The 22,552-nt window shown below is 42.7% G+C and overlaps 1 protein-coding gene across 1 annotated transcript in view; it reads right to left on the reverse strand.

Moving 5' to 3' along the window:
• Nucleotides 1–15,198, reverse strand: part of LOC309715974 (uncharacterized protein) — a gene marked incomplete at both ends in the record, with an annotated part of 77,355 nt that extends 62,157 nt beyond the window's left edge. The window contains 2 exons of the mRNA XM_082549506.1: nucleotides 14,223–15,066; nucleotides 15,162–15,198. Coding sequence (XP_082405632.1) covers nucleotides 14,223–15,066; nucleotides 15,162–15,198 — 881 coding nt within the window. The remainder of the gene's footprint in view (nucleotides 1–14,222; nucleotides 15,067–15,161) is intronic.
• Between the last annotated feature and the right edge of the window lie 7,354 nt (nucleotides 15,199–22,552).

A 22,552-nucleotide genomic window follows, 5' to 3' on the forward strand; every position in this document is an offset into this window, starting at 1 on the left:
TACATCTCTGAGCTTTGAAAGACAAGATGTTGGAAAGAGAACAATAATGGCGACAATTTGAGGGTAAAATGATGGCTGTAACACTGTGGACACAGCAGCAGTTGAAAGAGAAGTGTTTAAGATGAATCTTGGTACAGTGGCAGGCAGAGCTCGTTAAGCAGGCAGGTGTGAGCCTGGTTGCTATAGTGACCGCACCCAATGGCTCCATACACACGTACACAGACATGCGCCTCACTTTTGCTGCTTAAAATGAACAGAAAAGTCAGGCCGAAACAAATCGTTCCCAAATGAAAAGTAAAAGTCGTATTGACAAAATTCTTTCACCGTGAGCGACAGCAGCTTCTAGTCTACTGAATTCTCAGTTTTCATGCCTGTGGAGTTTATTATATGGACGTGGTGACAGTGGAAAGACACCATGCTCTTCTGATTTTCAAACGAACCTTCTGAGCCATTTTAACATTAGAGTCTATGGAAGAGTTGGAGGGAGGAGGCTGTGCATTGGTGACATTTACGAAAGAACCATAACACCTAGGACAATAGTAAACACATTGGATGAAAGAGGACAGCCATGGCTACATTTTGAGGGTAAAATCATACCTGTAGAGCAAACGCTGCGGACACAGCAGCAGTTTTAAAAAAGATTTTAAGATTAATTTTTTTGCTCCTCTCACTCTAGCAGTTGAGCTGCCTCACTCTAGCCCCAACATTCCGTCCCATACACACCCATTATAAACTCTGAAACGGGTGAAAAAACATCATGAAACTTAAACTGGAACTGAAGAAAAAGTATAATAGATATTGAAAAGATAAATGCAAGTTGAATAGTTGAATGTCTTGTCTTCGTTTTAAAGTTTGAATGGTGGCTCTATGTCAATGTATGTGGAAGTAGTAAGAGTTTAAAAATGAGTAAGTTGAATGAGGATTTGAAGGGTCTCCCCATTGAAATACATTATAAATTTTTGTTGAATAAAGTTGAATAAAATTAAAAATATAAATGTTAAAAATATGAAAAATGGAAGCAGTGTTGTCCAAAAGAATAGGAATCTAACGGTGTTTGAATGGTTTTTCTAAGTTGAACGGTTTTGAAGTTATAGGATTACAAAAAACGTACGGAATACAGAATAAAATATAATAATAATAATAATAATAATAATAATAAAGATTAGAATAACAATACTGTGAATGCTTTTCAAGCATTCACACTAATAATAAAGATTACAACAACAATACTGTGAATGCTTTTCAAGCATTCACACTAATTAAAACATGCAAACAAAATGCTTTATGTTTCCTCATATCATGATCACACTGGTGAGTGATGACAATACAAGCTTAGAGAAAAAACGCACACTGCTTTAAACTGACTACATAATTACACAATTACACACAGGGAGACACACTCATAGATGACCTACACAGTACTCTGGGAAGCATGTAAATACAACAGCAACACTGAGCTGCCAGATTTAAAGGTTTTTCATTCTCGTGCACACAGTCCTGAATATATTATGTAACTGTATGTAACAGCATCTAATCAGAAAACAAATAAAGTATCCTTACACACTGAAACTGGATACAACATGTTTGTCCAAATACATCATAAAACTCTATTATTTATTCCACAGGGATCTATTTCAACTCTGTGTAGAATATTTTCTTTGATCAGAATTTTTGATAGTTTTAAAGTAAAGAGTGTAAGCGTGTCATTATGTACGTACTGTTCACTATTACAGTCTGTTCAGAGAGCTACGCTTCCACCGCTGTAGCTCTGTTTACCTCACATCGATACATCTGTACAGCAATATGAACATCTGCATACCTGAATTATTTGTACATAATCTGTTCATCACATTTTATACAACTCTCACCTGTCTGCAGTCTGCTGCCCTTCTGATTAACTGTATTCATACATGTGTAATGACAATAAGGTTGAATCCTAATTCTAAATCAGCAGCACAAAATATTAATCGGTGCTCTTGTTGAAATGTTTGTGAAACACTGCAGCTCTGTTGGCAACAGCCATGACACAAACGTTCTTGATAAATCCTTGAGTATAGTAGCTCTGTGTACTCTGTGTACTCTGTGTATTCTGTGTATTCTGTGTACTCTGTGTACTCTATGTACTCTATGTTCTCTGTGTACTCTATGTACTCTGTGTACTCTGTGTATTCTGTATACTCTGTGTGCTCTATGTACTCTGTGTACTCTATGTATTCTGTGTACTCTGTGTACTCTATGTATTCTGTGTACTCTGTATACTCTGTGTACTCTATGTATTCTGTGTACTCTGTATATTCTGTGTACTCTGTGTATTCTGTGTACTCTGTATATTCTGTGTACTCTGTGTGCTTTGTGTATTCTGTATACTCTGTGTATTCTGTGTACTCTGTGTACTGTGTGTACTCTGTGTATTCTGTGTACTCTGTGTATTCTATGTACTCTGTGTACTCTGTGTATTCTGTGTACTCTGTGTACTCTATGTTCTCTGTGTACTCTATGTATTCTGTGTACTCTATGTACTCTGTGTACTCTGTGTATTCTGTATACTCTGTGTGCTCTATGTACTCTGTGTACTCTATGTATTCTGTGTACTCTGTGTACTCTATGTATTCTGTGTACTCTGTATACTCTGTGTACTCTATGTATTCTGTGTACTCTGTATATTCTGTGTACTCTGTGTATTCTGTGTACTCTGTATATTCTGTGTACTCTGTGTGCTTTGTGTATTCTGTATACTCTGTGTATTCTGTGTACTCTGTGTACTGTGTGTACTCTGTGTATTCTGTGTACTCTGTGTATTCTATGTACTCTGTGTACTCTGTGTATTCTGTGTACTCTGTGTACTCTATGTACTCTGTATACTCTATGTATTCTGTGTACTCTGTGTACTCTATGTATTCTGTGTACTCTGTGTATTCTGTGTACTCTGTATACTCTGCGTACTCTATGTACTCTGTGTACTCTATGTATTCTGTGTACTCTGTGTACTCTGTGTACTCTATGTATTATGTGTACTCTGTATATTCTGTGTACTCTATGTATTCTGTGTACTCTGTATATTCTGTGTACTCTATGTATTCTGTGTACTCTGTATATTCTGTGTACTCTATGTATTCTGTGTACTCTGTATATTCTGTGTACTCTATGTATTCTGTGTACTCTGTGTATTCTGTGTACTCTTTGTACTCCGTGTACTCCGTATATTCTGTGTACTCTGTGTATTCTGTGTACTCTGTGTACTCCGTATATTCTGTGTACTCTGTGTACTCTGTATATTCTGTGTACTCTGTGTACTCTGTGTACTCCGTATATTCTGTGTACTCTGTGTACTCCGTATATTCTGTGTACTCTGTGTACTCTGTGTACTCCGTATATTCTGTGTACTCTGTGTATTCCGTATATTCTGTGTACTCCGTATATTCTGTGTATTCTGTGTATTCCGTGTACTCTGTGTATTCCGTGTACTCTGTGTACTCCGTATATTCTGTGTACTCTGTGTACTCTGTGTACTCCGTATATTCTGTGTACTCTGTGTACTCCGTATATTCTGTGTACTCCGTATATTCTGTGTATTCTGTGTACTCCGTGTATTCCGTGTACTCTGTGTACTCTGTGTATTCTGAAGAACATTTTTACAGTTTGCTGCACACCAAGTTATCCTGCATGTTTACACAGCTGGGTTCTCTGGGCATTAAAGTATTGCTGCCCACCTGAGCTAACCTCATCAGTTTGCATATGAAATGCAAGATTAAGTAACTCACACTCTGTCAGTTCAGCTCCTCGGTTCCTTCAGTGCCTGGGAAAGTATCCACAGCGTCATCAAAGTGTGACATAGAAGTCATGAGACGAGCAAATGTTTTCCATTGGTTGCATCGGTGTGACTCGATGGGCTTCAGAGAAGGCAAACTCCTCCCAGCTACATCACACGCTGTGACACGTAACCATGGTAACCAGTTACCTCAGTTACACGATGCAATGCTTGATGTACATGAGGGAAATCTTCTTTTCATGTGTTGCTGATACTGTGAAAGGGAATTATATTCCACGTATCTCCAAGCTTGAATCCTTTCCTGGAGGTTTGTGTGTTTGAGCTCTGACGTTGCATCTGCTGTCTGCTGCAGTCACTCGTCATGTTTGGGGCTCATTTTAAATAATCAGTCAGCAGAATGAAAAATAATGCACCTTCTGTCCTGCACCTGCTAACCATATCTGTGCAAATCATTACAAGTGATAATGGCCATTTAATGGCCTCCTAGCTTTCGAAGTAAGTAATAAAATTACAACAGCATGCGCTATGAAGTGAATCACATTTTTTTTCCATTTTTTACACCATGCAATAATGGTATGTATGACGTGCATTCACATGACATGCAGTGGGGACATATAGTACATGTGAACACCATGAATGGCTGCAAAAATGACGTTGTACGGGCAGAGCACCGTGGATGATGCTCCTTCCTTTGTGGGACTCAGGAGGAAAGAGAAGAGAGAAAAGGAGAACATGGAGGGACAAAACAAGCCACACGAGTGAGAAGACTAACAGTAATAGCAGTGGTGGCATATAGACAGTGTTGGGGAGTAACGGAATACATGTGCCGCCGTTACGTATTTAAAATACAAAATATGAGTAACTGTATTCCGTTACAGTTACCGTTTAAAAAGGTGGTATTCAGAATACAGTTACTTTGTTGAAATAAATGGATTACACTGCGGTACTTTCCTGTTTCATGTTGTCGCGGGTCAGGACTGTTTGGGTTTTGTGTGACAGCTACGTTCTGTTGTTCCAGGCGGCAGTGTTACGGTTGCCATGGTTACAGGGCGACGCGCTCTCTCTCTCTGCGACTGTGTGTTTCCTGGGTGAGAGAGCGCCTTTTCGTTGTTGTTGTTGTTGTGCTAAGCTAACAGGCAGAATGCTACAAGCATAGCTCTAAAGAATGTAGCATCATGGGCAGTGTAGTCCGTGCTGCAGGGAGAATGGACTGCCATACACGTTATGGGTCTGTGAGCGCGAAGAGGGAGAAAAAGGAGAGTCGAAAAGTATGAGTTGTCATAGAGCAGAAACGGGAGCTGGAAGCATGTAAATATAATAATAACCACTGCAGCCAAACGGAGAGCCTGACGAGCCCAGTTGTAAGTAAGCTATTAAGACTCGACTGTACACCGTGTTCCTGTTTTCCTCCGAAAACAATAAGTTCCGTTGGAGCAGCCTTTCAACGCCTCTCTCTGTCTCTCGCAAGAAAAGTTGACCCACACAACAAAGTAAAGCTAGTTTTCAGCTATGAGCCCCACACAGAACCCACCGTATTAGTCAGAGGTCCCTTTACTACGGTTCGGAGCCGCGGACCTTCAGTAATAGTAATAAATCACAGCAACAGTACATTCACATAGCTTTAAAAAGCATGATAATATATTAAGCAATCCAGTAACGTATTCAGAATATGTTACTGTCATTGAGTAATGTAACGGAATAGGTTACAGAATACAATTTGGGGCATGTAATCTGTAATCTGTAATGGAATACATTTTAAAAGTAACCTTCCCAACACTGCATATAGATACATGGGGAGTGAAAGAGGAGAGCAGAGAAGTGCTTCATGGGAAGGCCTGCAGTAGCTTGAGCCTTTAGCGTCACAGCTTTGAGATCAGTTTGGCTGAAACATGTATGTATGCTGTTACATATGTTACCATGACGCTGTAACTGATCCATACAAATGAGTTAAACATGAATCCTTTTATATAATTTAGTGTTGTTAATGTACGATCAGCACCCAAAAAGATGAGTGAGGTCAACTTCACTGCTTCTTTTTCTAACTTTTTGCTGTTACATTGACAGTGGCAGGCTGAAGAAGTGTTGAGCAACAGAGTCACAATAGTTGCGATGAGAAGTTAATTATGTCAAAGAAGTTCAAGAATGAGACGTTGGACATATTATTTTCTTTCATATGTTGCTGCAAATTAACTGACTCCATTTCCAACATGAACCAGAGGCGAAAGGATTTCACAGAGTACAACACAGAAGCCTGACTGAGGCTCTTACATTTATAAGAAGGTCAAACTGTGCTGCTCTTACATCTGTAGCCTGGAGCTTTGTCTCTCTTCTAGCTTCTCTCTGCCTCCTCTCACGCATGCTTGAAGAAAAAATAGGATGTAAACAGCGTGAGGTCAGGTCATAAATGTTGCAGTCATCCTCTCTTCTGAGACTTACAGCAATGTTTTGTTTGAGTTCTTATCTGTAATCTATTGTTTTCAAGTGCATGAGTCCGTGCTGGGTTGTCCCTGTGTGTGTGGGTGTGTGTGAGAGACTGATCATCTGCAGGATGCAGATCGTGTTTTTGTAGAGTGGACCCAGAAGCAGACCCATGAAACCAGGACTGTTCTTAACAAAAGGCTGCACAAATATAGAAAACAAAAGGCTAAAGGAGACGAAGATTTTGCTAACAGGAAACTAAACTAGGCAAAACAAAACACTAAGAACGCAGAACATGAAGCATGGCTTGGCTGATGGTTGGCAATGAAGACGGAGCCTCATTGGCAGGTGGCCAATGACGGCAGAGACGGGGACCCTCAGGTGGCTTCCCTGGCTTGTTTCTGGTTTGGAGACCTCTGGCGGAGCAGAAGCAGGGGCAGATGGGGCTGAGACCTCTTGCTGGGACAAATCAGGGCTCAGGGCTATCTCTGGATGCTGCAGCCTAGGAGCCAGGATACATGCTGGGGAAGTCTGGGCCCTAGCTGCCCTGGGAACAAGGACTGGGACCAGCAGGACCCTAGCCACCCTCACCCAGGGAACTAGTGCGGGTGCAGGGGAAGGCTGGGCCTGGGGTGCCCTGGGAACAGGAGCAGGGACCAGCTCCTGTTCCAGTTCCCATTTCCCGTGGAATTGGTATGGGTGGAGAAGTTGGCATAGCTGTCACCTCAGAATGAGCAACAAACTCTGAATGTGCTGGTTCAGGAGCGTAATCAACTTCTGGGGCTGCAGGTTCAGGTGGACCTACACATGCAGCTCACAAACTTACACTGAGCCGGCTCACGGCATTATTAGAAGTCTGGTATTCATATGGAATGGACTCGGAATAGACAATATAACGACCAATTCAGTTCAGATTAACTTCTCTCTCTTTGCAGCCATACAGCCATACGTATCCTGATGTTTCCACAGCAGATCCTTGTGAGGGGAATCAGTGAGCTGATGTCTCAGTCCCTCTTTGTATACAGCTTGATGTCATCCATGTACAAGAGGAGGCTAATGGCCACTTCAGCCCTATCAGTGTTGGGGACAGTGTATTTCTCCAGTGTCAGGTGTACTGTATTTCTGTCATGATCTGGCTGTGTGGCAGGCAGGAAATAGGACCCAAACGCAAACTCACGGGAAAACAGGACTGAACTCAAAATGCAGCTTTATTGCTGACAAGATGACAAAAGATAACGGCGATACAAAATAACATGAAACTAAACTGGGAAGTACTAAGGAACAGACTTACGAGGAAACACACGGAGGGGCACACAGTCATGAGGGAGAACGCGACACAGAACTGAGGGAGACGCAGACATAAATACACAGAGGGTTAACGAGGGAAGTGGGAGCACACGGGGAACACAGGTGACACTGATAATCATAACAAGACACGGCAGGAGTGAACACCACACTGGCGGGAGACGGGCAAAGTAAAACAGGAAGTACGGAGGTTCAGACAGGAGGAGAGAGAGCACGGGGAAAACACAGACATAACGGGCTGGGGAAAACATAGAATAAACACAAAGAGAGACGAGGGCTCATGACTACACAGAGGGGCACACAGGGGGTAAGAGTCACGAAGGGAAAACACTTAGGGAACAACACAACAGGGCAACTCAGGAAACATGGCCTAAATAAGGAACAAAATACAAAAATACATGAAAACTAAGAATACTGGGCCAACATGGCCCAGGACCATGACATCTTCACAGTTGATGGTAACTTGTAATTGCTTTGGAGTAACATTCAGTTGCTGATGCTATGTTGTCAGTGTTAGCCTTGTATGTTGCCAAGCACTCCTGTATCCAGGGCCATAGAGTCACAGGCTTTCTTGTCCAGCAGGTGCTCAGGTTGTACGTAGTGGAAACCAGTGTAAAAATACTGTAAGAGAGACAACTCAGCTACCACGCTGCCAAATACATCTACTATAGTGTTAGTTCCTGTGCTGCAGTAGACAATAGCATAAGCTAACTACTAAAAGTAATTAACATGCATATGACACATGGCACAAGTAATGCTCTGCAGCATTATTAGAACTGATCAACGGGGTTTATAATTGGGCGCTCCAACTTTTATCAGGAACTCAAAAACTGTCACAGAATATCTGGTGACCTAATAAATCTGGTTGCTCCTAATTCAATTCAATTCAATTCAATTTTATTTATACAGCGCCAAATCACAACAGCAGTCGCCTGAAGGTGCTTTATATTGTACAGTAGACCCTACAATAATACATACAGAGAAAAACCCAACAATCATATGACCCCCTATGAACAAGCACTTTGGCGACAGTGGGAAGGAAAAACTCCCTTTTAACAGGAAGAAACCTCCAGCAGAACCAGGCTCACGGAGGGGCGGGGCCATCTGCTGTGATTGGTTGGGGTGAGAAAAGGAAGACAGGATAAAAGTAATTCTGATTAGAGACCTTAGTTTTCACAGGAGCTACAGTATCCAGAGTCGTACGCAGTGAGGAGGTAAAATTATTAACAAGATGATCGACCTCTGATGGGGCAGCGTTCAGGTAGCTGCTCTGTGTTGGTACAGGGCATTGCAGATGATAACAGTGGGTGGATTGTATTAAGTGCACTTGATTGTCTGATCACAGGCAGGTGAGACCACCATCATAAAAAGCAAAAGCTTTAGCATTTTGCTCGGCTATAATGATCAGGCTCCATCCACAAGCTCTACTCTATAGCCCGAGAGCAGAGCAGTGTGAGTGCAGGCGTACCTATGGCTCATTTCCAGAAGTAGAATGGGAGGTGTAGTCTTCAACTGTCAGACTTCTCTCCCACGGTGCTAACTCCCAGTTTGGGTTCAGGAGACACATCTCCTTTATACTTTAAAGATTCGCTTTCAAACATTTTTTTGTAGCTTATTGTGAAAGTTGACCCTGAACCATCCTTTGTTAAGTCCACTGAGAACTTCTCCAATAGAGTTATCCCATCCCTCTCGCCTTTCTGCAGGCATCTCCACAGCCACATGTTCCTGATTTGTACTTACAGCCTCCCTTAACCTGCCGAGTGTTTACTGTTTGTTATCTCTCTGTGGTATTATTTTATCTCTTTTATTTTTACACAGCCCATCTCTCACTGCTTCTGGTTTACAAACGTTTTCAAAGACTTGTTTTCCCTTCACACTTTTGTGCAGTGCTTGCTCATCCCTGAGCTGCTGGGTTTCTTTGTTATAGCATTAAAAGGTCTTACCTCACAATGAGATAACTATTGTTTTAAATTAGTACTAGAGTCAAACTGAACTGAAATGTATTGGTTGGTGGAAATAAGGTGATAAAAGGTAATAAAGAAAATAACAGATGATGTGCTGTGATTTTAATGGATAATTAGAAAGAATAACATGGGAGAGAATCAGTTTCTCTTCAAAAGTAGGTAATAGTGCAGTTTAGCTGTATAGAAGCTATATTTAAACTGCTAATGTGGAGTTTGTGTTTCCACCTTTGACAGCTAGCAGTCTGTAATGAAGATAACTAATGAAATAATAGAGTTTTTCTAAAATTAGTCCCAATAAAAGTAAACCCAGGCTAGTAATGCACACTGCTCTGCTAGCAGGACCGAGAATATTTCCTGGTGCTCTGAGAAAACTGTAATTACACGGACTTTCACTCATAACGGATAGCAGACACATAGTCTAAGAGCAGGAAAAAAGTCTGTGAGGAGTCTGGAATGTTCTGTAGCACACAGAGCAGAACGACCGCTGTGTGTTTTACATGACACTGTATCTCCACACAGCTCATCAAAGCTGCCTTTAAAGGGTTTCTGCTGCATGCTGATCAATGAAGACAAAGAGAAGGTGGAAATATTAGTGGAGGCTATTGTTTCAGGTTGCTGATAGTGAGTCTCTGTGTGTGTGTGTGTGTGTGTGTGTGTGTGTGTGTGTGTGTGTGTGTGTGTGTGTGCGTGTGCGTGTGTCTGTGTGTGTGTGCGTGTGTCTGTGTGTGTGTCTGTGTGTGCGTGTGTCTGTGTGTGTGTGCGTGTGTCTGTGTGTGTGTGGGTGTGTCTGTGTGTGTGAGTGTGTGTCTTACAAACACACAGACACACACACAGTGTATCTTTTTCATTGAGTGACGTGCAGCTGAGACGTGCTGACACAGATTAGGTTTATATGATGACGTGACCTGATGAGCTGTGGCTGTGCGTACACGTGATTATTCCCGGAGACGTAAAGATGTCTGTGATAATTCCTTTACTATAAATGAAACTCCATTTATAGATTTTAATGGAATCTTAATTGCCAGCTCATTACTCTCCTTTACTTTTATAGAGACATAAGTAACAAGGAGACATGGAATTATTTTATTTGTAGAAGTTCAAAATTAGATTCGAGCCGAATATTATCTGACAAATGACATCATTTGAATCAGCTGATTTGAGTGGCCAGTCTTCCTGATTTGACAGGAGGTCTGACCCCATAAGAAGACCTCGTTGTTGGGACCGTTTCTGTCCGTGCAGGCCAGGAGACAGTAATACTTTTTGTTAGTAACAAATACAGGTAATGGACATTATACCTGTTCCTATGGTGCCTCATCCTGTGATGAGCACAGGAAGACAGCTGTAGTTATATATGTAGTTATACCGAGTGACAGCGGACAGGAACATGAGGTGCTGGTCCCCGTGGCAACCGGAGGACTCCGGGCTGTGATGCCCAAACTTCTGATATTTGATAATGGAGAGAAAGGGACAGTGTTAGATTCCTGTGCACCCGATGTACTGAGTGTGCTATTGTTACCGTACACTATGAGGAGATTTACCTCCTTAGTTATGCTGTTTGGGTTCAGGTTGGATCAGCACAGTGTTGTCAGCTGATAGATTTCTATCAGCTGATTGGACGTCTGAATGTAGCAGCAGAGGAACGTTCTTGGTTTTTACTGCTTTAGCCACACACACCAGCACATCTCCAATTATGTGTTAGATTTTAGTTATTGAACACTTCATTGCTACTGTTTGGATGTATTTTTTTAATTTTGGTAATTAAAGTGTACTGTTATTATTTATAATATTAAATACTGCCATCATTATTATCATTAAAGAACCATTCATATCTAGTTTATATCTATATGTTTTATTAGTGTGTCATTAATAATTATTTCATCACCCTTTAAGAGACGTCATTCAATTATTTCAGTTGACTTTATCCCAAGTTTCATGATTTATCTCCATAACACAGTCAAATTCCAACTTTTAAAATAAAGAACAACAACAACAACAACAATAATAATAATAATAATAATAATAATAATAATAATAATAATAATAATAATAATAATAATAATAGTTGATTGGTGGTTCCATCCTTTGAGACACGAGCTGAGGCAGACGTGTGGAGCGAGTGCTGTTTGTCTGTTTGTGTCGTACGAACATTGAAAAGAAAAATGTATTTGTTAGAAAAGCAGAGAGTCTCAGTCATAGGCTGTTTTTGAAATTACAGGACTCTCTCCAGAAGAGGTATAAAGTACATATTATGAGCAACACTGGAATGATATATAAGTAACAATTACAGAAAGGTTTATTTCCTTATTAATTCATCTGGCACTCTGCTTTTTATTGTAAATGACACAAAAAAAAGAAAACTCCTCAATGATCTATGAGGTATTTTCACATCATTTAATTATGTTTGCCACCCTGAGATGAGCAGGATTATGAGGGAAACATAATAATTGCAAACACATGAAACAATCGGCAGAATGGTTTGTGGTGTCTGCTGTGGCAACAAACACAGAGAGCAGAGAACAAAATCAACCCCAGTGTAACCCAAATGTAGACCATACTTCCCATTAACGGTAATAATACACTCTCGCCAAACAAAGATGGAGATCGCTTCACTGACTTTCTACATGATTGGTGATAATGAAATTAGTTCTCACAAATGAACCACGACGTGCTCAGAACACTATTTTCAGGAGTCAGTGTGACACAAAAGAATGAAGGTGTCTTTGTCAAATACTGGTCTAAAAAAAGAAGCCCTAGTGTCCAGACTTACATTCTTTAATTCAGACTTAAAATTATTGACAGACTGTCAGGTAAAAACGACATGAAAATGTTCTGGAGAGACAGAAGTGGTCCAATCAGACGTAATCTTTTTGTGCAGGAAGGTTGGACACACAGCTCCCTGTTTTTCATGAAAATGTGACAAAATGTCAGTGCCTGGGAGGAGGAGTAGAGATATAGACGCATTTCACATGTGACATGAAGGAAAATACGACTCTTTGTAAACCGTGTGGAACAACTGTCACAACTAAAGACAAACTTTATACTTAAGTCAGCTGAAGTAAGTTCAAGTTTAGTCTTTGATAATCTTGTGATATTTAGTCAACTAAAACTAAACTTCAACTAAAAGCATTTACATGCCTAATGACTAATACTAAAGGACGCTCCTCTTGAGTGGGGGAAAAGAAAAACTTTGCTGAAGAAACTCCTTCCATTGTCTTCCTGAAGAAGGTCGGGCTGGGCCCATGGTGCACCCTGGACAGGTCACCACTGTGTCACAAGGCCAGCACAGAGAGGCCACCACACCTAACTATGGGCAGCAACCTAAAATGAACCTAAAGCCACTCTCTGCATTTGATTGGAGTGTGGGAGGAAGCCCGAGGACAGAAACACAGCGAGAACATGCAAACTCCACACAGACGGGCCCAGTCTGGTGGGGGATTCAAACCCAGTCACTTCTTGCTGTGAAGGAACAGTGATAACACTGTGTCACCGTGTGGCCCCTGAAAAACTCATTTCACAAGACTTTTCAGTTAACGAGCCAAATCTGTCTTTAAACTGGGGGGGACTGTTGCTCCACCCGAACAGAGGACTGCTGTGCTCCAACTGTTACGTTGTCACATATTAATGAAACAGGGACAGTACAGGTACAGGGGTATATATATACAATAGGTTAAATTATCACAAATAAAGTCAGATGTTAACTTTAATAACACCTTAACTCTTTACCCATTGAAGCTCATTTCCTGAGTTAGTTTCGGTCATGTTGCTGGCGTGCTTACAGAACAAATCGACTGGGGTTGCATCAGAATCAGAATCAGAATCAGAATGGGGTTTATTGCCAAATGTTGAGCAGGTTTACAACATTAGGAAATTGCTGCGGTGCTTCAGTGCAAACATAGTGTCATAAATAGCACTTAAATAGACATGGAAAAAAATAAAAGTAGGGATAAGAATTAAAAGTGCTACGTGGAAAGATATGTGCATGAGATATACATGAGATATATACATGAGAATAAGAATTAAGAGTGCTACGTTGAAAGATATATACATGAGTGCAGGTGGTGATCAGTGCCAAACATGGAATGATGCAGTGACACAGCGTAGGGTCATGTGTTAGTGGCGGGAACAGTCGTACGTTTATTGTTCATGTGTCCGACAGCAGAGGGGAAGAAACTGTTCTTATGGCGAGAGGTTCTGGTGCGAATGGACCGGAGCCTCCTGCCTGAGGGGAGCAGGTCAAACAGACTGTGTCCAGGGTGAGAAGGGTCAGCTGAGATCCGAGCTGCACGCCGCAATGTCCTGGAGGTGTACAGGTCCTGCAGAGATGGGAGTCTGCAGCCAATCACCTTCTCAGCAGAGCGCACAACACGCTGCAGTCTCTGTTTGTCCCTGATAGTGGCTCCAGCGTACCACACGGTGATGGAGGAGGTGAGGATGGACTCGATGATTGCAGTGTAGAACTGCATCATCGTCCGTGTTGGCAGGTTGAATTTCTTCAGCTGCCTCAGGAAGTACATCCTCTGCTGGGCTTTCTTGATGACGGAGGTGATGGTGGGCTCCCACTTCAGGTCCTGGGTGATGGTGGTACCCAGGAAGCGGAATGAGTCCACAGAGGTGATGGGGGTGTCAGTCAGGATGATGGGGGGGGGAGTGGAGCTGTGTGCTTCCTGAAGTCCACAATAATCTCCACTGTCTTCTGGGCATTCAGCACCAGGTTGTTGTGGCTGCACCAGGACACCAGACGTTCAAGCTCTCTCCTGAAGGCAGACTCGTCCCCGTCCGAGATGAGTCCAATAACGGTGGTGTCATCTGCAAACTTGATTAGCTTGACAGACTGGTGGGTGGAGGTGCAGCAGTTGGTGTACAGGGAGAAGAGCAGAGGAGAAAGAACACAGCCCTGAGGGGAGCCGGTGCTGATGGTCCGGGAGTCCGAGACATTCTTTCCCAGCCTCACATGCTGCTTCCTGTCCGTCAGGAAGTCAGTGATCCACCGGCAGATGGGATCAGGCACATTCATCTGGGAAAGCTTGCCTCGGAGATGGTCTGGAAGGATGGTGTTGAAGGCAGAGCTGAAGTCCACAAACAGGATCCTGGCGTAGGTTCCTGGGGAGTCCAGATGCTGCAGGATGAAGTGTAGGGCCATGTTGATGGCGTCGTCTACAGACCTGTTGGCTCTATATGCAAACTGCAGGGGGTCCAGGAGGGGGGCCGTGAGGGTCTTGAGATGGGAGAGAACTAGGCGCTCAAATGACTTCATGACCACAGATGTCAGAGCCACGGGTCTGTAGTCATTTAGTCCAGTGATCCTAGGTTTCTTGGGGACAGGGATTATGGTGGAGGACTTGAAGCAGGCAGGCACATGACATGCCTGCAGTGAGGAGTTGAAGATGCCAGAAAACACTGGGGCCAGCTCGTTTGCACAGTGTCTGAGGGTGGCAGGAGACACGCCGTCTGGGCCGGGAGCTTTCCGAGCATTCAGGTTCTTAAACTGCTTCCTCACATCTGCTTCATGAATATGAAGAGTTGTGGTGGGAGGAGGTGGTGTGAAATCCTCTTTTGTGTGGGGTGAGGAGGGGGGTGTTGTAGGTGAAGTGTTTGATGGTGGTGATGGCTCTATGGAGGGGGGAGAGGTGGGGGAATTAGTGTCCAAAGTGTCTCTATTGTTGGGGCTGTTCAGGTCACGTGGGTGGTCTCTGTCTGTCAGCTACTCTTGGAAAAACTCTTTTCTGGTGGTTGTCGAACCATCCATCCATCCATCCATCCATCCATCTTCATCCACTTTACCCGGGGCCGGGTCACGGGGGCAGCAGCCTAAGCAGAGAGGCCCAGACCTCCCTCTCCCCAGTCACCTCCTCCAGCTTATCCGGGGGAACACCAAGGCGTTCCCAGGCCAGCCGAGAGATATAATCTCTTCAGCGTGTCCTGGGTCTGCCCCGGGGCCTCCTCCCGGTGGGACATGCCTGGAGCACCTCACCCAGGAGGCACCCAGGGGGCATCCTTGTCAGATGCCCGAACCACCTCAGCTGGCTCCTTTCGATGTGGAGCAGCAGCGGCTCTACTCTGAGCCCCTCCCGGATGGCCAAACTTCTCACCCTATCTCTAAGGGAGAGGCCAGCCACCCTTCAGAGGAAGCTCATTTCTGCCACTTGTATCCGTGATCTCGTTCTTTCCGTCACTACCCACAGCTCGTGGCCATAGGTGAGGGTAGGGACGCAGATCAGGGAGGCCGTTCCTCCCAGTCACGCCCCTCCAGGTCTCGCTGTCGTTACCCACGTGAGCATTGAAGTCTCCCAGCAGAACAACAGAGTCTCCAGGTGGAGCACCCTCCAGCACCCCCCCCAGGGACTCTAAGAAGGCTGGGTACTCTGAACTGCCACTCGGCGCATAAGCGCAGATGACAGTCAGGACCCGTTCCCCGACCCTAAGGCGCAGGGAACAAACCCTGTCATCCACCGGGAAAAACCCCAACGTACCGGCAGCAAACCGAGGAGATATTAGAATACCCACAATGCACCCAACCCCTATGGGCCTCCTCTGGGTGGTGGGCCTGCGGGAGGATGGGCCCATGTCTCCTCTTCGGGCTGTGCCCGGCCGGGCCCCATGGACTAAGGCCCGGCCACCAGACGCTCGCCCTCGGGCACCCTCTCCGGGCCTGGCTCCAGGGGGGGCCTATCCCGGGCAGGGTAAACTGTTCCCTCGATGTTCTCTTCATAAGGGTCTTCTGAATCGCTCTTTGTCTGGTCCCTCACCCAGGACCAATTTGCCATGGGAGACCCTACCAGGGGGCAAAAGCCCCCAGACAACATAGCCCCTAGCGATTCACGGAGAGGTTGTCGAACCACTTTGTTATTAATAAATTCTGAGATGTCCAAACTCGTCAATACAGGGAACAGGTTAGGTCATCAAATATAATTAAAGCTATTGAAAACAGTGCACTTAAACATTTGTTTCAGACTGCAAACCAGTCTCAGCATCATCCAGTAAATGTTTGCCTGTTTGCCTCTGGGTTCAGCGTCCATACTCCAGACTGCTTCACTCAGCCTCTGTCCTGCTCTCTGCTCAGAGCTAAATGTGGCTCTGACAAGCCCAGATCCAGAAAAAGCAGGCAAGCTGTATGAAAAACATCAATAAAAACAGAATGTATTGATTAGCAATGTTTTATAAACATATTACAACACGACATAAAACAAAGACATCACATTTAAACAGAAAACACAAGAATCAGATCAATTTGAATTGGATGGCAGCAACGAAACTCAAAAAAGTTCTGAAAGGGTTTGTCACTGTGCAGCAGCAGCAGACTGTGAGCATCGAGCAGCAGCTGGACTTTGTGGACAGGGACGTGTCCTGTCCCGTCAGACAGAGGATTCTCACTGATCAGGCTTTTGAACTGAGAGCTGAAAACTTGCCAGATGGTCGCTCTCCCCTTCAGCCCAAAGCAGCAGTGGACAGCAATGTCTTCAAGTTGGGCTCAATGCAGCAGCTTCTAAGGAACCAGGACTAACTTTTTACACCAGTCATGTTACTGCCCTGTTGCCCTGTTGCCCTGTTGCTAGTTGACCTAATCAGTTGCAAAATGTTGCTCCAGCTGTTTCTTGTTGGTTTTAGTGACATTTCAGAATTTGTTGCTCCCATCCAAGCTTTTTCAACATGTGTTACCGACATCAAATTCAGGGTAAGTCAGTCTTTTTCATTATATATCTAAGTGTAAACATTTCATATACGTGCATATTCCATTCCATGTAAGCAGTCTGTCTAACATTTGTGCACACACCTACACAGGTACACTGGGCAGTGACTCCACCCACATATACTTAGGAATAAGACGTGAGGACCTAAGCTACTGTAGATCTTTCTCACTGACCTGTACTTAATGTCTTAAGTGTGTTCACTCTCACACTGCTGCGTTTACTATGTTTTCTGTTTCATGTCCAGTGTTTGTCACCCAGCATGCACCTCCAGGTCTACCCCAGCTCCCAACCCCCACTGTGTCAGCATGTATAACCCCAGGCAGTGGGCACCGCGCCAGAGACGACACACTGACCCAGATTCCTGCTCCTTCTGTCTGCAGCATCACAAACACACAAACACACACTCTTATTTGCTGTGTTAATGGGGTTTGTGGGACAGGGGACACAATCAAAGCTGTAGCACTTGTGTTGGACAGAATAAACACTAACGGTGCATCAAAAACAAAAGACCTGAGAAACTGCCAACACTCATTTCACCCACTGTGACCACAAGCTCTTGTGTTCTGGTCAGAATTCCACAGTTAAGTCCATTGAATATTTAGTTTGGTGTAATGTGAGTGACACCATCTAAAAATTGTTACATGGGGGTAGTGTGGGCATTCACCAGTTTGCTTGAGGAAAACACACAAAGTTTTTCCATAAGTCCAGCTATCTCTGCTATGCAGTAAACACATACTCACGTCCTTAAGCAAACTGGTGAATGCCCACACTACCCCTAACAATTTTTAGATGGTGTCACTCACATTACACCAATGTCATGAAGATTATTCTGACCTTACTGATGTCACAGAAATCGAATAAAATGAACCTCAGAGTGTGCACCTGGAGGTAAGCGCTGTCTTAGTTAATCAGACCCTGAATGCATTCACATCTCAGGCTGCAGCCTCAATAGAAGCCTCAGTGCACTTTTATACAGCATCATTTCCTTAGTAAAAGTGAATGAATGCACCGACCTGAGCTGTGAGCAAAGTCGTTATGTTTACGTTGTAATCAGCGAGTAACAAAGTCAGAGGAACTTTTACTCAAACCTTAACCTCTTATTTGTCTAATACTGCCTAAGACCCTGCAAAGGTCAGAGTGCATCCTCCCCGCTGAGCACTGAGAAGCTCATCCACGCTTCCAGCTCATGCAGACTGGATTACTGCAGTGTACTTTCTCTGGCATCACAAATCAATAACAGGTGCTTCAGATGCAACGGGCCCCTCACAACCAGAACAAATAAAGAATTTCCTACAATCGGACCTTCTTTAGTTTAGGTCCAATTTTAACATTTAATGAATGAATCATCAACTTTAACTCACTGCTGTTGGCAAGAAAAAGGCAGGAAAAAGCACATGTTCTTTTATGTTGTTTATTTTCATAGTGAAGCCATCCCATCATAATGTTCAGATGCTGTAGGAGAAAAGAGAACAACAAAGGTGAATTAAATCATTTAACATCCTCAGTGGGCATATTTAATTGAGGCAGAAAGGAAGAATTTAATTGGAAAATGTATCTTTTGTCAACATAATCACTGGAGGGGAACAAGTGGAAGAGAAAAAATAAGCCAGCTCATTAAGTGTTTGATTAACAGAGGGGGATAATTGTTTTTATTCAGACAGCACTTCCCAATCTCAGAATTCATTTTGTAATCTCTGCTTTTTTTGTTGAGTGATAAAGGTAAATAAAGGAGATAACAGATGTTGATATGTTCACAAGCATATACTTATCAGAAAAAAACAAAGTGCGTATTAAGATTGGTCTCCGTTATTTATCTTGGTAACAGAGGCTGGTGGTCGGGAGGTGATGAATGCTGATGTGATGTCTTCCTCTACCAAACCAACATCTGTGCCCACAGCTCGTTGTCCATTCCAGAGCAGCCCTGCGCTGAACTGAATCAGCGAGACTTCAGCTTTATGTCGACCACCTTGTTTCCAGGACCACGCTGTACATCTCCCCAACTAATGAAGCCATTTTACAGTAACAACCTGTTCACTTCATATCATTTTAGTGGCACTTTTCATCTAATTCTGGGTTTTGGTGTTTGAAAGTTGTCCTGTTGCCTGTTGGTGTGCACTAGCTCTCACCCTCTGACAGCTGCCATAGACTCAGCCCCCACATAGTCAAGACAGAAAACTTCATAAGATCAGTATGGAAATATTTATTTATTTTATTTTTATTTAGGACAGTGCATTTTAATGAACATAAATTAAAAAAAAATTACATGAATGTAAACATACCAGATTATAGCCAAGGGCTAATTTCCATCTGTTGTCCTTAAGCATAAGAAATAGATATAACGACAATTACAAAATACATGTGTGATGATACAAGCCATCAAAAAATGTCTTAAAATTTTTCTTAGCAGTGTTGGTAGGTAGGCTATTCCAATACACTGTATCTTTTTCTGCTAACATACATCATCCATCTATCCATCTATCTATCTATCTATCTATCTATCTATCTATCTATCTATCTGTCTGTCTGTCTGTCTGTCTGTCTGTCTGTCTGTCCGTCCGTCCGTCCGTCCGTCCGTCTGTCTGTCTGTATGTCTGTATGTATCTGGCCCACTCCATATTTGCTAGTGTCATAAGTGAGCTTAAGATGACATAAATTCTCTAGATTGGGGATCAGGTTCGGGATTAGTGAAAATGAATTATATTGATGCTCTAATGAATTTCACACATTTGCAGAAGAGAACATTCGAGATTTCCTGGAAGAATAAACAAAAGTAAAAGAAATAAATGAAACGTCTTTAAAGTCCTGGATGTCTTAACTGATTATGGTTTAAGCTTGGTCCTCACATCGACCTCCGAGGTCCACTTTAATGTGTAGCATTGACAGGAGGAAATGAACACAACACAGTTTCCTGCTCTGAAGGCAGTGTGTTTTAAAAGCTTACAGTGGCCCTCAGTTTTTATTTATTCAATACAATTTAACCTTTATTTAATATTTCAGCAAGTGATTCTTGCCATCACACACACACGCACGCACACACACACACACACACACACACACACACACACACACACACACACACACACACACACACACCTTATAATAGGCTTGAAATGTGATTGATCAAACTTGGCCTCACTCTGCCATGGCCCTCAGGGGTAGAATTACTCTTTTTTTTTTACAGATGGAGGGCAAAGAGTGATTTGTTGAACTAAAAAGTGTGAGGAGTCACTTGTGTCATCCTTTTAATCCCATTGCTCTCTCCCTCACGGACCACCACTGACAGGCTTTGGGTGAATTTGTGTGATTAAGGCGGGATGGGATGCTGAAAGGCACGAGGCATGGCCAGAGCAATCTCTGTGTTTGGCTGCTGAAATGGTGACTTGATGGGCGTTCCGCTTCATTTCAGCAAGCCCACATTACTGGGCAAAGACTCTGAAAGATGACAGCACACACAGCTGTTAAGTAAATAACAACATGCACATTAATAGGCCAAACACTGATTGTGGCTCAGCTACACTGGTTACATCAAATTAGTTTTAATTTGAAATGTTCTCACATGTTTTTACTACAGTCTGACAAAGATTTGCTTTTCCTTCATTATGAGCGTCACAATCCATGTTTAACAAAGATAACAAAAGTACAGACATTGTTTAATTAAACAGAAGTATAGATAGCTGTGTTAAATAATACCCTGAAGTAGCTTCTTTACTCAAGTAAAAATGAAAAAGTATAGGCTTTGAGATGTACTCAAAGTAAGAGAGGAAAAAGTTACTTTTTGAAGGACAATTTTATAGCTGTTTTTGTGCAAAACGAACTGAAGCTTGTGCTATATTAATATTAACACATGAGCACATAAACTTAACTCAGTGGTTAAGCTCTGGACTTAAGTTTTCTGAAAATCTTCTGAATCTGATAAGTCGAGACGGACGTCACTTCTAAAATTGATACCACAGGTGTGTCTGCTAGGTGTTTTAAAAATGTTCTGAGATTTGACACTGAAGAGGTCGGCTACACCAACAAGAAGTATTCAAACAGTCAAAGATTCAAAGCATTTCTCTGCACAATGAAATTCGTTCTCTGCTGTCCACACACAGATGCTTGTTAATGTGTACAAACAGAACTAGAACAGATAAATACAAATACTATGAATAAATAAATGGAGACAAAAAATTGAAGTATTGCATAGATTTATGTGCAAAAGAGATATGAGCTTAATATGCTGGTTTGATCTGTGATATGACCTGATGTGCAAAAATGATTATTACTGTTCAAAAATAGGTCAGTGTCATTGCACTCTGAAATGAAAGCATATAAGCAGTTAAAAAAGCAATCGTGGAATCAAGTTATGGACCAAAATGTATCCTATGTATTCATCAGAGTAACCTTTGGCAGATACAACCTGTGTCATTTTTGACTTTAAAGGAAATAATTAATAATCTGAGAAGCTCAAATTCTTTGCACGACATTATTCCCTCTCGTATCATTAAGGATGCATTGAATACAATCGGGTCTTGTATTTTATTTCTAATGAACTTCTCACTGTCATCTGGCTATGTTCCGACTGTCTTTAAACATGCAGTCGTGCAACCTGTCATCAAGAAAAGTACCCTTGATCGTAACATTCTAGCTAATTATAGGCCGATTTCTAAACTTCCTTTTATGTCAAAAGTCTTAGAGAAAATAGTGCTTCGGCAACTACAGACCTATTTAGAGAGAAACGGTATAAGTGATAAATTTCAGTCTGGATTTAGACCGCGTCACAACACCGAAACTGCCCTACTAAGAGTCTTTAATGACCTTCTCTTAATTGCTGACTCTGGGCGCTCTGCGGTCTTAGTACTATTGGATTTGACCTCAGCCTTTGATACGGTTGATCATGATATCCTTTTGGCAAGATTGGAACATGTAGTAGGCCTCAAAGGAAATGTTTTATCTTGGTTTAAATCATATTTTTCTGAGAGGTCGTTCTCCGTCTCGATGGGAAAATATTCCTCTTCTTCTGCCCATTTCCGCTGTGGTGTGCCCCAGGGCTCGGTACTGGGTCCTGTGTTGTTTTCTCTGTATATGTTGCCCTTGAGCTCCATTTTTGAAAAACACAATGTCTCTTTTCACTGTTACGCTGATGATATTCAAATCTACCTTCACCTGACTGGGGATGCTTTATCCTCACCACATCCTCTGTTTGACTGTCTGAGTGATGTCAAGGATTGGTTATCACGTAACTTTCTTACTTTAAATGGAAAGAAGACAGAAATTATTGTTTTTGACCGAAATATGCCTCTGGGACAATTGACTGACACATTTGGGCCTGTTGCTAACTACCTTACTGATACTGCCAGGAATCTTGGAGTCTTCATGGATAGTTCCTTCAAACTGGATAAACAGGTCTCTACTGTGGTAAAAACTAG

Source organism: Aulonocara stuartgranti (assembly GCF_965226115.1).
Source record: "Aulonocara stuartgranti genome assembly, chromosome: 2".
In the NCBI taxonomy this organism is placed as follows: Eukaryota; Metazoa; Chordata; class Actinopteri; order Cichliformes; family Cichlidae; genus Aulonocara; species Aulonocara stuartgranti.